This window comes from Aquarana catesbeiana, linkage group LG03 (assembly GCF_042186555.1).
Source record: "Aquarana catesbeiana isolate 2022-GZ linkage group LG03, ASM4218655v1, whole genome shotgun sequence".
Taxonomy (NCBI): domain Eukaryota; kingdom Metazoa; phylum Chordata; class Amphibia; order Anura; family Ranidae; genus Aquarana; species Aquarana catesbeiana.
The window spans coordinates 649,216,422-649,231,466 of NC_133326.1; the positions used below are offsets into that span (position 1 = coordinate 649,216,422).

Sequence of the window (15,045 nt, forward strand, 5' to 3'; positions counted from 1 at the left end):
CTGTTTAAGACCTGCCTTGAAATTTTCGAGTGGGGATACTAGTTCTGAGGGCCGGGGGGGGGGCAATGGATTCCCTTAATTTGCATTGCTCTGTTTGACTATGGGGCAGGAAGTGAAGGGAAATCTCTGCAATGGGACAGGGATGGTAAAAAATAAACTGACAGGGGCTATAACCCTCCCTTACTCTATCCAAGATGAAAAAAAAAAGTGTTGCCTATAGTTCTTTAAGCTCAAATTTCTGATAATTTTATGGAGAGGACTAAGAAGATATAACAATGCCAATGGTGCAGCAGAAAACATATAGCACAGTGAGGAAGGTTTGTGGTCCAGGATGATAGGACAGTCAAAATTAGAAACACACACACACACACACACAGTTGCGGAATACTGGCCGCCTGGAAACCGGAAGCAATGCGGCTGCTTTATGATTACTAATTTGCCTCTCAGCCCAGTCCACCCCATAATACTGGCGCTACACTAACAGTGTGGCGCAAGCTGGTGGGGACTCTTTTCGTTTTTGCCCCCCTGCAAAGTGCTGCCCTAGGCCTGGGCCTTGTCGGCCTAGACCAGGATATAGTGTTGGCTTGGTGTCTTTCATAGCCAATTATATGCAACGTAATTAAAGTGTGACTAAACCCAGGAGCCTGCATTCACTATATCTGATCTCCCACAGTACACAGAACATAGAAATGCAATTATTTTAGTAAATATAAACTGCTAAAAACTTTTTCTCATCAGCAGTATATAGCGGTTTTGTCATACCTCCCAACTTTTTGAGATGGGAATGAGGGACACCTATTAGCAAAAGTATGCAGGCATAGGACACACCCCTTGCCACGCCCCCTTAAAGGAGAATTGTATAAAAAAATGATTAGTTAACCCACAAGTGCTTATTTTTACCACTACTATTCCTTTTGGAATTTACAAATGCAGCAATTTAGAAAGGTTCAGCACTGGGAAACACTTTTTGATAGATAAAAAGTGCATTTTATATACATCTATATGGATCAGACCAAAATGAGGGACAAATGAGGAGGAATGAGGAACAGAGGGACATTGCTCCAAATCAGGGATAGTCCCTCAAAATCAGGGACAGTTGGGAGCTATGGTTTTGTGACTTCTATCAGTGTCTGGTTAAAGAAAGGGAGGAGAGTGGGAACAAGGGGACAGTGGCTGATGTTGGCCCCGTAACATTCCCACCCTAAGATAGCTGGACTATACTGGTACAGATAAACAATAATAAACAAATTATATAAAAAAGAGATTTATTACAAGAAGGAAATACATAGTATACTTATTAAAATACAAAACAGAAATTCAGGATTCCCCAAAGAATGTCTGTTAGTTGCAAGGTATAGATTGGTCTGGTTCTCGACTAGTTTCGCGATATTATCACTTCCTCATGAGGACCAATCTATAAAACAAATAATAAAATGCAATACAAGCAAAAAAAATACATTGCACTACGAGTAATGATCATAAAAACAGCATATGAAAAGAAAAATAATCAAACACATAAATACTGGTTTGGCTTACCCTGTGATTGGGTAGTCGTGTGCGGCACCAGGCCGCCTAGTTAGCTCTCCCCCGCGGCAGACAAGGGGGATAATGTAGAGCTCTCTAAATAAAAAGCATAACACAAGTAAAGGGCCACATAAGTAGCTGGTAGAAAGGTGTATATTTTCTGTATATTCTGTATATTAATTTGGATGATGGTACGGTTTAAGACCTGTTATCCTTTACTATATGAGGCCATACTCACAATTAGTGTCTTGTTAAAGCTTGTAAGAGGAGTTTTCATTCTACTCTGACTGTCCTATGAGGCTGCAGGACCCCTGGCCCTCTGTCTGGACAGTCCCAAGAAAAAAAAACTTTCTAGCAATTCACACCAAACTGAGCATGTGCAGAAGATGGATCCATCAGAAGATGGATTGGGATCCATCAGAAGATGGATTGGGGACAGTGGAAGAAGGGGAAGATCAGAGAAGACAGAATCAAACAGCCTTTTTACACAATGCAGAGGACTAACCCCTTAGGTTCCACAGTGAGTATAACAAGCATGCTTTACTGCATATACAGAATGATTTTACAAAAGACGGAGCTAATTACTTTCCTGAAACCACAGGTTGCAGGAAAGAAATTCACTCAATTTCCCCATCAACACAGACAGTGTTGACAGAGCAATCCCTCTCATGGAGCCATTGTGTTCTCCTGGTGGAAGGGGGGGGGGGGCAACTCTGCCAGGAGAGAACATTGATTATTGCTAGTGGCTAGATAGAGTAAGGAAGGGTTATAACCCCTGTCAGATTTTTTTTCGCCACCTGTGTCCCATTGCGGAGATTTCCCTTCACTTCCTGTCCCATAGCCAAACAGGGAGTGAGAGGAAATGCCTGCAAATTAAGGGAATTCCGTGGGGACCCCCTCTATTACTTTTCTGGGGACAACCCAAAATTTGTGGTTTTCTTTTACTGTCACTGTTAATGATAATGGTAAACAGGACAGTTAGAGAGAGTGAGTCTCCTTAGCGGGGACACAGTGAGCAATAAAAACCGACAGGTGTTCTAATCCCTCTGCACTTCATTCAAAACTAAAAAAAAAAAGTTTTGCCTTCAGTTATACTTTAATAGAGTAAAAACTTATGTAAAAAAGTATATAAAATATAAGTCAGTTTAACCGCTTCCCGACCGCCTCACGCAGATATACTGCGGCAGAAGGGCACGTACAGGCAGATTAACGTACCTCTATGTTGCCCTTTAAGAGGCGGCTTGTTGGCGCGCGCGTGCCCGCTGGGAGCTCCATGACCGTGGTTGCGGGTCCCGCGGACTGGATGTCCGTGGGGATACCCGCGATCGTCTCACGGTGAGGAAGAATGGGGTGATGCTAATGTAAACAAGAATCTCTCCGTTCTGCCTAATGACACTGTCACTGATCTCTCCTCCCTGTAATCGGGAGCGGCAATCAGTGACGTGTCACACACAGCCCCTCCCCCTCCACAGTTAGAATCACTCCCTAGGACACACTTAACCCCTACAGCGCCACCCAGTGGTTAACCCCTTCCCTGCCAGTGACATTTTTACAGTAATCAATGCAATTTTTTAGCATTGATCGCTGTATTAATGCCAATGGTCCCAAAAAATGTGTCAAAATTGTCCGATGTGTCCGCCATAATGTCGCAGTCATGATAAGAATCGCTGATCGCCGCCATTACTAGTAAAAAAAATTATCAATAAAAATGCCATAAAACTATCCCCTATTTTGTAGACGCTATAACTTTTGCGCAAACCAATCAATAAACGCTTATTGCAATTTTTTTTTACCAAAAATATGTAGAAGAATACATATCGGCCTAAACTGAGGAAAAAAAATGTTTTTTTATATATTTTTTGGGGATATTTATTATAGCAAAAAGTAAAAATGAATGTGTTTTTTTCAAAATTGTCGCTATTTTTTTGTTTATAGCGCAAAAAAAAACCGCAGAGGTGATCAAATACCACCAAAAGAAACCTCTATTTGTGGCAATAAAAGGACGTCAATTTTGTTTGGGAGCCATGTCGCACGACCGCGCAATTGTCAGTTAAAGTGTCCGGTCTTTGGCCAGCCAAATGGTCCGGGGCTGAAGTGGTTAAAATGTGCATAGATGAAAACAACAGTCCCACTCAAAAATGACATCCACCGCTGTGTAATGAGGAGTGTCAGAAAGCTTCTATATTCACCACGTGGGCTATCACCAGAAGTTGGTTGGACTCTTACCAGAATCTAGGGACTCTATTACAGAGTCAGATAGGCCTGCATCAGTATCCTAGTATTCGGTGCTGAGACCCAGGTGGTTACATCTGATCCTCCTGATACCTCCAGTTTCCCAGCATTATAATGGATATACTGTATATGGCCACAATGATGGTACAAGATTCCTCATAGAATCAGAACAGATATGCCCACGTAGTGTGAATCCATAAAACACCTTTAGAACATAAAAACAGCGTTGTGTATACAAAACATAGTAGTAATCAAATCCAGAAATCCAAAGTTTGCATGCAAGTGTGGCGATGTTATGTGGGTTAGCGCGATCCAACGCGTTTCATCATAATTGACTTCATTGGGGGTATTAAAGAGGAACTGCAGTCTGCTCATATAATTTGTAATAAAAACGTCTTTGCCATTCTGAAGCTTCCCTCCAACCGCTTTGCTTATTATTTTATATATACTGTGATTCTGTACTTGCCAAATATGCTACAGAAATCTCCCTCCACTAAGTCTGGCTGCATCCATTTTAACTGTGGTCAGCTGGAGCTGCTGCCTGTTCACTTCCTGGATTTACACAGACACACAGAGGTACACCTCCAGCTTTGCAGCCCTGCAACTCTCATTGGCCCTCTTATGACTCATCCCCACCTCCCTTCCTGGCAAAATCTCACAAGAGTGAGAGAGAGAGCTGTGCATGATGTCACAAGCCTAGGCTAATGACCAGACAAGAAAGAGGAAGTGAGCTGTATAAGGTATTTACTGACAGAAAAAAAATGTTTTACAATCCAAAGTTCAAACCACAAGGGAAGAAGATTTAATAGATGGAAAGATTAAAAAAATGACTGAAGGTCCGCTTTAAAGTGGATGTAACCTTTACATATACCTAGTGAAGTGAACAGCCTCATATGATACACAGAGATGAAACAAATCCTCAAACATAAATTTTACATGTATATCTAGGGTCTTCAGCTTTATATACTGTTTAGAAAGTGCATGGCCTGTTAGTATTTTCTCTTCCTGATTCACCTGTGGGTGTGGATTCTTGCCATACACTGTGAGACAGCTGATTGGAGGAAAGGCACACCCCCTCTCCACATAGGCAGAGACTTGCAGAGCTGTGCCGTGAATAGACCAGCTCTCTGCTAATCTATTTATAGCACCCGCCCCGACACACAAAATTCAGGCTGGTTTTATCACAGTTGACAGAGAACTTGTCAGAAGTTATCATGCTGATAACAGAAGAACTGAGCAGGAGAAAGCCACAGGACATAGGGGTTTGAAGAGAGATAAGAAAACAATGCAGATATATGTGCCCAGCTCAAATTTCATGAATCAGGTTTACATCCACTTTAGGCTTAAGTTCACCCTTTGTCTTTTTTGTCTTTAGAGGGTTGTTGAATATAGGTGGTGGCCCTTTTCCAGGCTCCTCGATAGACTTGTGCACAACGGGAAATTTCATTTAGTTTCGGTTCGTTGTCATTCGTAAAATACATCATTTCGTTCTGTTATATTCGTTATATTACGTTAATTCGTTTTCAGGAAATTTGTTATTATTCGTAGAGTGTCGATATTCGTTATACTGAATCTCGAATCATGTCGAATTCATTCGTTATATCCGCTATAATTTCTTTCGTATTTGTTAAAATTCAATTTTTATGTATGGATATATATTCGTGATAATGATTCGTAGTTTGGAAAGTCGTTTGTTTATTGAATCTATTAGCACACACAATGACAATATCTCTTCTCCTCTGCTCAAATACAATACAACACCCTTCTCACTCAGTTCTCAGGAATGCACTTTGCCAGTAATCCAACCTCCAGCACAAAATTAATCAGCTGATTGGACTGTAAGATTTACTTTGAGTTGACTTTTTGTTTCATGAGATCTTTAACGAATTACCGAATCGTGTGGAATTCATTTCTTATATTCGCTATAATTTCTTTCGTATTAGTTGAAATTCGATACTTATGTATCTATATATATTCGTGATAATGATTCGTAGTTTGGAAAGTCGTTTGTTTATTGCATCTATTAGCACATACAATGACAATATCTCTTCTCCTCTGCTCAAATACAATACAACACCCTTCTCACTCAGTTCTCAGGAATGCACTTTGCCAGTAATCCAACCTCCAGCACAAAATGAATCAGCTGATTGGACTGTAAGATTTACTTTGAGTTGACCATTTGTTTCATGAGATATTTAACGAATTACAGAATCATGTCGAATTCATTTGTTATATTCGCTATAATTTCTTCCGTATTAGTTGAAATTCGTTGTTTTTTTATTCGGACATTCGGATGCATGCAAATGTCCGAAAGATGCAAAATTCGGCTGAATTTCGATTCGTTACGTAGGTCCTGTGGCTTTGGGATGCAAAGTTTGCTAACTGTTTATGTCAGTAGAGAACGTGTAGATTTCAGAAGCCCGCCACAGACACCACGACTCCATTAATATTGGTTTAGCTTCATAGCAAAGTACGACTTGAGTTCCATCCAATCGCTTTTTTTGAGAAAGATTTGATAGTGCAATTTGAACCAATCTAAGATTTCTCATTGATGGAGAATAAAGGGAACTAGTATAAGAATAGTCAGATTGGACATTGAGGGGAGAGAGACTTGAGGGGAGGCCTGACTGCAGATTTGATTGGGAAGACGTGTCTGGAGTAGTGGACCTGGAGCGTGGACAGAGAAAGAGCTTATACACTTGTAAGTCAGGCCCGAGGGACAGGACCTGCGAGAGACTTCAACCCTTGCCTCATCCCCTGTGATCAGTAACATTTGATATACTTTTGACTAGTTATCCAGTGTTTTCTAGGGTTTGAACTTATGGTCTTGGGTTTTATAGTGGTGTTTTCTTATCAGAGACTATACTGTTCATGGTAAGTCTTTGTGCAATATAATCCTTTTCACCTACAGTGTGTTTCATTGCCGACCTACCCCTAAAAGAACGGTGAGAAGTGGACATGGATTAATAATATTAATATTATTTATTAATGCCTGTATTTGTTGTTTATCCCCCCCCCCCCCCCCCATTTTCTAAGGCTACTTTCACACTGCGGCAGTGGGAGCATCGGCGGTAAAGCGTTGCTAGTTTTAGCGATGCTTTACTGTAGTTTTAGTGGCGCTTTACTGTAGTTTTAGTGGCGCTTTTCAGCCGCTAGCGGTCTGCTTTTTAACCCCCGCTAGCGGCCGAAGAAGGGGTTAACAACGTCCCTGTAGCCCCACTGCCGAATCAATTTGCAGGCGCTTCGGCAGCCCTGCCCATTCATTTCAATGGGCAGGGGCGCCCCAAAGATGCTGCTTGCAGGACTTTTTCTAGTGTCCTGCAAGCGCACCGCTCCAGTGTGAAAGCGCTTAGGCTTTCACACTGGAGTGATAAGGAAGGCACTTTACAGGCGCTTTGCAGGTGCTATTTTTAGCGCTAAAACGCCTGTAAAGCGCCTCAGTGTGAAAGTGGCCTTACAAAGGTACAATGTTTGGGCAATCATTGCAATATAAAGAAAATGATAGGGCATTTTTTTTGATACAAGGGCAATCATTGAAAAACTTAAGCAACAAGTGGGCAATCCTGAGAAAATGCAGGCAACACATGGGCAGTCCTGAGCATACACAGGCACAAACAGGCAATTATATACAGGCAATAAAAGAGCTGGTTCTGGCCAGCTATTAAGATTGCTTTAAAAAAGGCCTGGATTCTTTATTAAATGTACATAATATAACTGGATATTGGCATTTATAGGCAGAGCTTTTTTTCTCAGAAAATAGGTACAGGAACTCTAACACGACCCCCTTAAAAGACCTCTCCCCCACACCCCCAAAACCCAAATAGTGGGTGTGGTCAAATGCCACTAACAGTGGGAGGGTCTTAAAGGAGTGCATTACATAGAGAGTTCGGGAAGGGGGGTTATACACAGAGTGCAGTGTTTAAGGGTGCACTACATACAGAGTGCAGAGTTCAGCCTTTTTCCACAGTTGCTTACCTCTGCATCCCCCATCCACATCTAACTTTCACCCCTTTTCAACTCTGACCTCTGCATGCAATAACCCCCCCCCCCCCACACACACACACACACGCCTCTGCCCCCCATGTTCTCCCCACCTGTTTAAAAGCTCCACCATCTTCCACATGTCTTACTTTTGTTTCTGTATTAGGCTGAAGCACCCTGTAGGCTTTAGTACCTCCCCACACACTATAGTTGGCTCCACCTCTCTTACTTGCGATTTGATTATCCAGTGGGGGTGTCAGCATCCGCACTGCACATGGGAACCTGAATCTCCCTTGTCCACATCCTGCATTCAGTGGGGGCCACTCAGGGGATCAGATCTGTGAGAGCCATTGGGAGACAAGCTGTCACTTGTAAACACAGAAGCCGGACTTCTGTGTTTACATGTGATAGTGGTGAGCATGGAGCAGAGGGCCTGAGCCAGAGGTGGTGGAACTGAGTTCCACCAAGTTCCAGCTGAAAAAAAAGCCTTGTTTATAGGTAAAGATGATCCAAGGAATATCCGATTGCCTCTCGGGGGATCAGAAAGGAATTTTTTCTCCCGCTGGAGCAAACTTGATCATGCTTTGCTGGGTTTTTTGCCTTCGTTTGGATCAACTGTGGGTATGGGATTGTGTATATACAGTATTTATTTCTTTGGGTTTTTTGTGTACTGAGCGTACCCAATATGAAATAGTTTATTCACATATTTTTTTATTTCAGGATTAATTGGAGCGGAAATTGTTACGGTCATCTCAGGTAAGTGATGCACAGGGGTGATGGAGTTGTTCCGTGTAGGTGGGGTGTGCATTAGATGCAAATTCAGTGTAAATGACCACTATGATTCAAAACTTCACATTTTATTTGTTGAATCAATTGTATTACTAATAAAAAATAAAAGAGGTGGTGTTTATGCCCTCCTGCCTGAGCTTTTCCCATAGTTTGGAGATTATCCATGGCCTGGAATAAATATACAGAGCTGTAGCTAAAACCTGAATTCTGAAGTCAAAAGTTAAGATCTGTGCAACTGAGGGGCGTTTCAGGACAAGATAAGCAGATGGCTATATCCCCATAGGTCCATGCAAACAGATGAACAGTTAACATGGTCTACAAGATTGTAAGTAGCATTGAGTTAATCCCGCTCCATTCTATCCAAAGCTGTAAAAAATGTTTGGGCTTTAGTTAAAGTTTAAATAAAACCTTATAAGTTTAGTTGGAGTAGACTGTTATTTGTATGTTTTAGCAATAAAATCTGACAGAAGTTCTACTTTCCCTTATTCTCTCAGACCCCTTTCATGGAAGGACCGATCGGGTCCGCCTGCCAGTTTTTTATCTGACAGCCCATAGAGGAGAGCAGGATGTGTCCGTGTCTGCTCTGCATCAGCAGAGTGGACACGGACCTGTCATCCACCTGCTTAGCGGTGATCAGCAGGGAGATCTCCTGCTGAGCAAAGTGAATCCACTGGCGGACTCCGCCAATATGAATGGGGCTTTATATTGTAAAAAAAAATCAACTTTAACGGTAAGTTCTAAAATACAGTGACATTGGAAAATATTATTAATTTACAACTGTTTAAAGAATTACTGATCCACTATTACTACTAATACAAGACCATTACTGAACACAATAGTTGATATACTTGAGTCTTCTGCCATTTTAATACATGGTCCTTTTTTGGAGGCTCCTGAACCTATTGATTGCCCACAGTCCATTATTTGGGTTATAGCAAGCATATGTGATCATCACAATTGGTAATTATGGCTTTCTGGTACAATCATTTTTATTGTAAAAAAAAAGGAAGCATAAAAGTAAAACAACCGTTCACCCACGCAGGGGTACAAGGTATCAGACATAACATCAAGGCATTGCCAAGAAAACATATGAGCAGTTAACTTTTGAGAAATAATTGTCCACTGAGCGACCTAGGGGTTCAAGCCACAGGTCCACATGTGTCGCTTGGGCCTGAGGGCCGACGAGGAGAGCTCATGTGTCAGGTGCATTTGTATACGTCAAGGGGAAAGGTACGTATAGGACTACTGGATACCCCCCAACGGGGGGTAATTATGGCTTTCAAAGCTTTTCAATGCATGTGCCATTCTCTGTGGTCATTATAGAATCATTCATTTTCCTTTATGTAATACAAATTAACCCTTTGCTGCATATGGGCTCAATGTTTCCCGAGTCCAGTTGTAAAGGTAATGGTCAGATGTCTTGTCTCTCTTTCTGTTAATAAGAAAACTCTCAACCTTTGGTCTGCTTTATAAAGATACTTACTCTTCCGCCAGGATAAGGGCACCATAAGGTGTTAGATGGTACCTTTGCATGACATGTCCTCCTATCATAGCAACTGTAAGGAAGGTCAGGTTCACTCCAGTATAAGGAAACTGTCAAGTCTCTCACTTACCAGACCGGAGAGTCCACTTAGGCAGAGGGTAGGCTCCCTTACATATCCGACTCGCAGCCCCTGGTAGAGCAGACAGGAGGCCCACGAGTGTGGAGTGGTATGAGAGCCTGTGCAGGAGTCCGTGTTCCGGAGGTTAGCAGTCTTCAAACAGCAGATGATAGTCAGCGGCACAGACAACAGATGCTGAGCAGGAGCTGGAGACAGGTTAGTGCACAAGCTGGGTTTGGCAACAGGCGGGCAGCAGAGGTACAGAAGGAGCAGGCAGAAGCGAAGTCAAAACAGGCTGGGGTCAAATGCAGGCGGAGGTCAGGAGAGTCCAAAAGGCAAGCCGGGTCGTCAACAGATCAGGAACACAGGAATCACAGGAACTAGGAACAGGAAACAGGAAACAGGAACTAGGCACGGAGCTGTTGATCAGGCAGCACTGATCAGAGGGAGAAGCAAGCCTAAATAGGCTGATTGGCGCCAAACGCCGCGTTCGTGCATGCACCGTTACGCACAGGAGCCCGCGCACCAGCACGCGCCCGAGCGCGCCCCCGGACAGCGGCATGCACACCAGCACCACCAGGCGAACGCATAGCAGCGCCCATAGGCATACGCGCCCGTGAACAACGCGTCCACCACAGCCAGCCGGCATGCCAACACCAGTGCCCATAGAAGCAGGCGCCCGAGCACCCGCAGGAAAGCGTGCACCAACGCGCCCCGGCACGTGACAACGCCCAATCAGGTAAGCTCTCTGACAGTGCCCCCTCCTCAAGGGCAGACACCGGATGCCCAATTGGGCCAACTTGGAGGCATGTGAGTCCTTGAAAGCTTGCAGGAGTTCCCCGGCATGCAAATTATCTTTTGGTTCCCATGAATTGTCTTCAGGGCCATATCCCTTCCACTTTATGAGGTATTGGGTTTGATTTCGTCTTTTTCTGCAGTCTAATATTGCCTCTACTTCAAATTCCTCCTCGTTGTCTACAAGGATGGGTTTGGGTGGACCGACAGTACGGCCAACAAAAGAATTGGGGATAACCGGCTTTAAGAGAGATACATGGAAGACCGGGTGCACCTTCAGGGAATTCGGCAGATCAAGCTCGTAGGCAACATCATTAATTTTCCTCCTTACCAGGAAGGGACCCAGGAACTTAGGGCCTAGTTTTTTGGATGGACATGCCAGTTTCAGATTGGCGGTAGATAACCATACTGGGTTACCAGGTTCCAACACGAGTTCTCCACGCCTCTTTTTGTCAAACACCTTCTTATAACCTTCTTGGGCCTTGGCCATGGTATCTTGTAACAGCTTATTGTTCACCGAGAAGAAATTCAGAGTCTCAGATACTGCAGGAACAGAACATTCAGGTATTGATCCAGGTAAAAAGGTCGGATGAAAGCCATAGTTGGCATAGAATGGAGTCTGGTTGGTGGCTGAATGCAAGGAATTATTATAAGAGAACTCCGCAATAGGGAGTAGGGGGGCCCAATCGTCCTGGGAGAATGCGGAGAAGCAGCGGAGATACTGTTCCAGCATCTGATTCGTCCTCTCAGTTTGCCCATTGGACTGGGGATGGTAGGCCAAGGAGAATGCCAACTCAATTTCCAAGGAGCCACAGAGGGCCTTCCAGAATCTGGAGGTGAATTGGACACCACGGTCAGAAACTATATTCTTCGGAACTCCATGCAGCCTGACAATTTCTTTAATAAACATAACATCCATCTCCGTGGCCGATGGGGTACCCTTCATTTGGAGAAAATGAGCCATTTTAGACAATCTGTCTACGACGACAAAGATGGAGGAGAAGCCTTCTGATGGGGGGAGTTCAACGACAAAATCCATTGAGATCATGCTCCATGGTCTCTCTGGGACTGGAAGAGGTTTTAACAGTCCCCAAGCTCTGGCCCGGCTGGTTTTGCTTCTAGCGCAAGTATTGGAGGAATCAATGAACCTTCTACAATCCCTGATGAGATGAGGCCACCAGAAGGTACGTAGTACCAGATCACTCGTTTTTCGTGAGCCGAAATGTCCAGCTAATTTGTGATCGTGACACAGTTCTAATACCTGTACCCTTAGTTCTTCGGGGACCACAATCTTGTTTTCATGCCAAAATAGGCCATCCTTGGTACAGGCACCAGTGGGCTGCGTCGCCCCCATAGAAGCCCGTCTGATTCGAGAGATTAGATCTTCCTGAAGAAGCAAGAAATTCCCAGGGGGAAGGATGGTATCTGGAGGTGTGGTTTCTTCCGAATCATGGAACATTCGTGAGAGTGCGTCAGATTTAATATTTTTGGATCCGGGTCTGAAGGTGACATGGAACTGGAATCGAGAAAAAAAAAGTGCCCATCTGGCCTGCCGGGGTCTTAACCGCTTAGCCGTTCTCAGGTATTCCAGGTTTTTATGGTCCGTGTACACCAGTATGGGATAAGCAGCACCCTCCAGAAGGTAACGCCCTCCAAGGCCGCTTTAATAGCTAGGAGTTCACGGTCACCCACATCGTAGTTTCTCTCGGAAGGTGAGAGTATTCGTGAGAAAAACCCCACAGGGTACAGAAGAGCTTTGGTGCCTTGTCGTTGTGAGAGTACGGCCCCTACTGCAATTTCGGAAGCGTCAACTTCCAACACAAATGGTAGAGCTGGGTTGGGGGTGTTTTAAAATAGTGGCTGAGGTAAATAGAGCCTTGAGTTCCTCGAAGGCCGACTGCGCCTTAGGAGTCCAGCAAAACCGACTTCCTTGTTTGGTAAGTTCAGTAATAGGAGCGATTATCAAAGAGAACCCTTTTATGAATTTTCTATAGAAGTTGGCAAAGCCAATAAAACGTTGTACCCCTTTCTTATCAATAGGTGCAGGCCAGTCCAGGATAGCAGATACCTTTTGGGATCCATCTTGATGCCCTCAGGGGAGATGATCAGGCCCAGAAACTGAATGCATTGAAGCTCAAACTCACATTTCTCAAGTTTTGCATAGAGCCCATGTTGCCTAAGTCGGGTGAGAACATTTCGCACATGCCTGCGGTGGTCCATCAGAGAGGAGGAGAAAATCAAAATATCATCCAAATAGACTATGACATAGAGGTCTAGGAAGTCACGGAATACGTCGTTGACAAAGTGCTGGAAGGTGGCTGGTGCGTTGCACAGGCCAAAGGGCATGACAAGGTACTCATAGTGCCCGAATCGAGTACGAAAAGCTGTTTTCCACTCATCCCCTTCTCTTATGCGAATTAAGTTGTATGCCCCGCGGAGATCCAGCTTGGTGAAAACTCTTGCGGTTCCCAGTCTCTGGAATAACTCGGGTACTAAGGGTAACGGGTATCTGTTCTTTACAGTAATTTTGTTTCATTCCCTGTAGTCAATACAGGGACGTAGGGTGTGGTCCTTCTTCTCCACGAAGAAAATGCCTGCACCGGCTGGAGACGTAGAAGGGCGGATAAACCCTTTCTTTAAGTTCTCGTCAATGTAGTTTTTTAAGGTGCCCAGCTCCTGCTCAGTTAGTGGAAAAATCCTTCCAAAGGGAACTTCGGTTCCAGGTAAAAGTTCTATTGGGCAGTCATAAGGCCTGTGAACTGGAAGAGTCTCTGCCCCCTTCTTACTGAAGACATCCTGGAAGTCCCGATAGGCCTCGGGAAGAGATGGGCAAAGTTTGGTATCCGAATCCAAACAAAGACATTAAGTCGGTGAGACGGGGGTCCCACGTAAGCAATGTTGCCTGCAGTAGTCAGATGAGAATTGGATTCTTCCTGTGGACCAGTCAACGCTGGGGTTATGTGCCTGTAGCCAGGGCATTCCGAGAATGATTGGGAAGAAAGGGGAGGAGATGACATCCAAACGTAAGAGTTCCTGATGGTGGCCAGTAGCGGAACAGTCTCACAGGTGACTGGACCTGAACTAAGGGTAGAGCCATCAGCTAGGAATACTGCAAGACCCTGGGTCTTAGGTTGAAGAGGAATGCCATGATTATTGACAAAGGTTTGATCGATGAAGCCACTGCATGCTCCAGAGTCAATAATGACCGACACCGGGATGTTCTTTCCGGGAAGCTGTAATACAACAGAGATAGTCAAATGGTTACCAGGTTTGGGCAAAACAGATGCACAAGCGGAAGAAGACGTCAGACACTTACGTATCTTGTTAGGGCAGGTCCTCACAAAATGTCCTTGTTCCCCGCAATACAGGCATAGGTTGTGCGTACGTCTGCGCATCTTCTCTTCCGGGGTAAGGGATGGCCGGAGCAGACCAAGCTGCATGGGTTCGGGTGCTTCCGTGGCTGAAGTAGAGGAGAGAGGCAATTGGTTGGGGGAACTGGGAACTCTAGGGAGCATCCAAATAGGACGAGGGTGACCAGAGGACCTCTCAGAGCGTCTTTCTCTCAGACGTCGGTCAATTTGAATTTAAGGGGATCAGATAACCCCATCCGAAATTGATAACGCAAGGCAGCGTCATTCCACTCTGTATCAGAGCTCCAACGACGAAACTCAACTGCGTAGTCTTCGGCCGCTCTGCGGCCTTGCTGCAGGGAATGCAGGGCTGCCTCAGCAATAGTAGTAAGTTGAGGGTCCTCGTATAATTGGGACATTGCCAGGAAGAAAGCGTCCAGGGTATCTAAGGATCTGGACTTCTGCTCCAGTAAATGATGAGCCCAAGTCTGGGGCTCGCCGGACAGCAGTGCAATGACAAATCCCACCTTAGTGGCGTCCAGAGAGAACGTGCGAGGCTGTAGCACAAAGTAAAGCTTGCAGGCGTTACGGAAGGCCCGGTATTTGCGACGATCTCCAGTAAATTTCTCAGGTGTGGGTACCCTGGGTTCCGGAGGGAGCATTACTACGGAGGGTGCTGAGGAGAGTCTGGCAGATGGTGCCCCTTGGGGGGAGGAGCAGCTGAGAGGGCTTGGACCTGACCCTCTAATCTGGTGTAGCCTTCTTGTAGGCTC

The 15,045-nt window shown here is 44.7% G+C and overlaps 1 protein-coding gene across 1 annotated transcript in view; it reads left to right on the top strand.

Moving 5' to 3' along the window:
* The window catches only part of LG03H19orf38 (linkage group 03 C19orf38 homolog), a 55,564-nt gene that overhangs the window by 11,343 nt on the left and 29,176 nt on the right, over nucleotides 1-15,045 (top strand). The window contains exon 4 of the mRNA XM_073623639.1: nucleotides 8,458-8,493. Coding sequence (XP_073479740.1) covers nucleotides 8,458-8,493 — 36 coding nt within the window. The remainder of the gene's footprint in view (nucleotides 1-8,457; nucleotides 8,494-15,045) is intronic.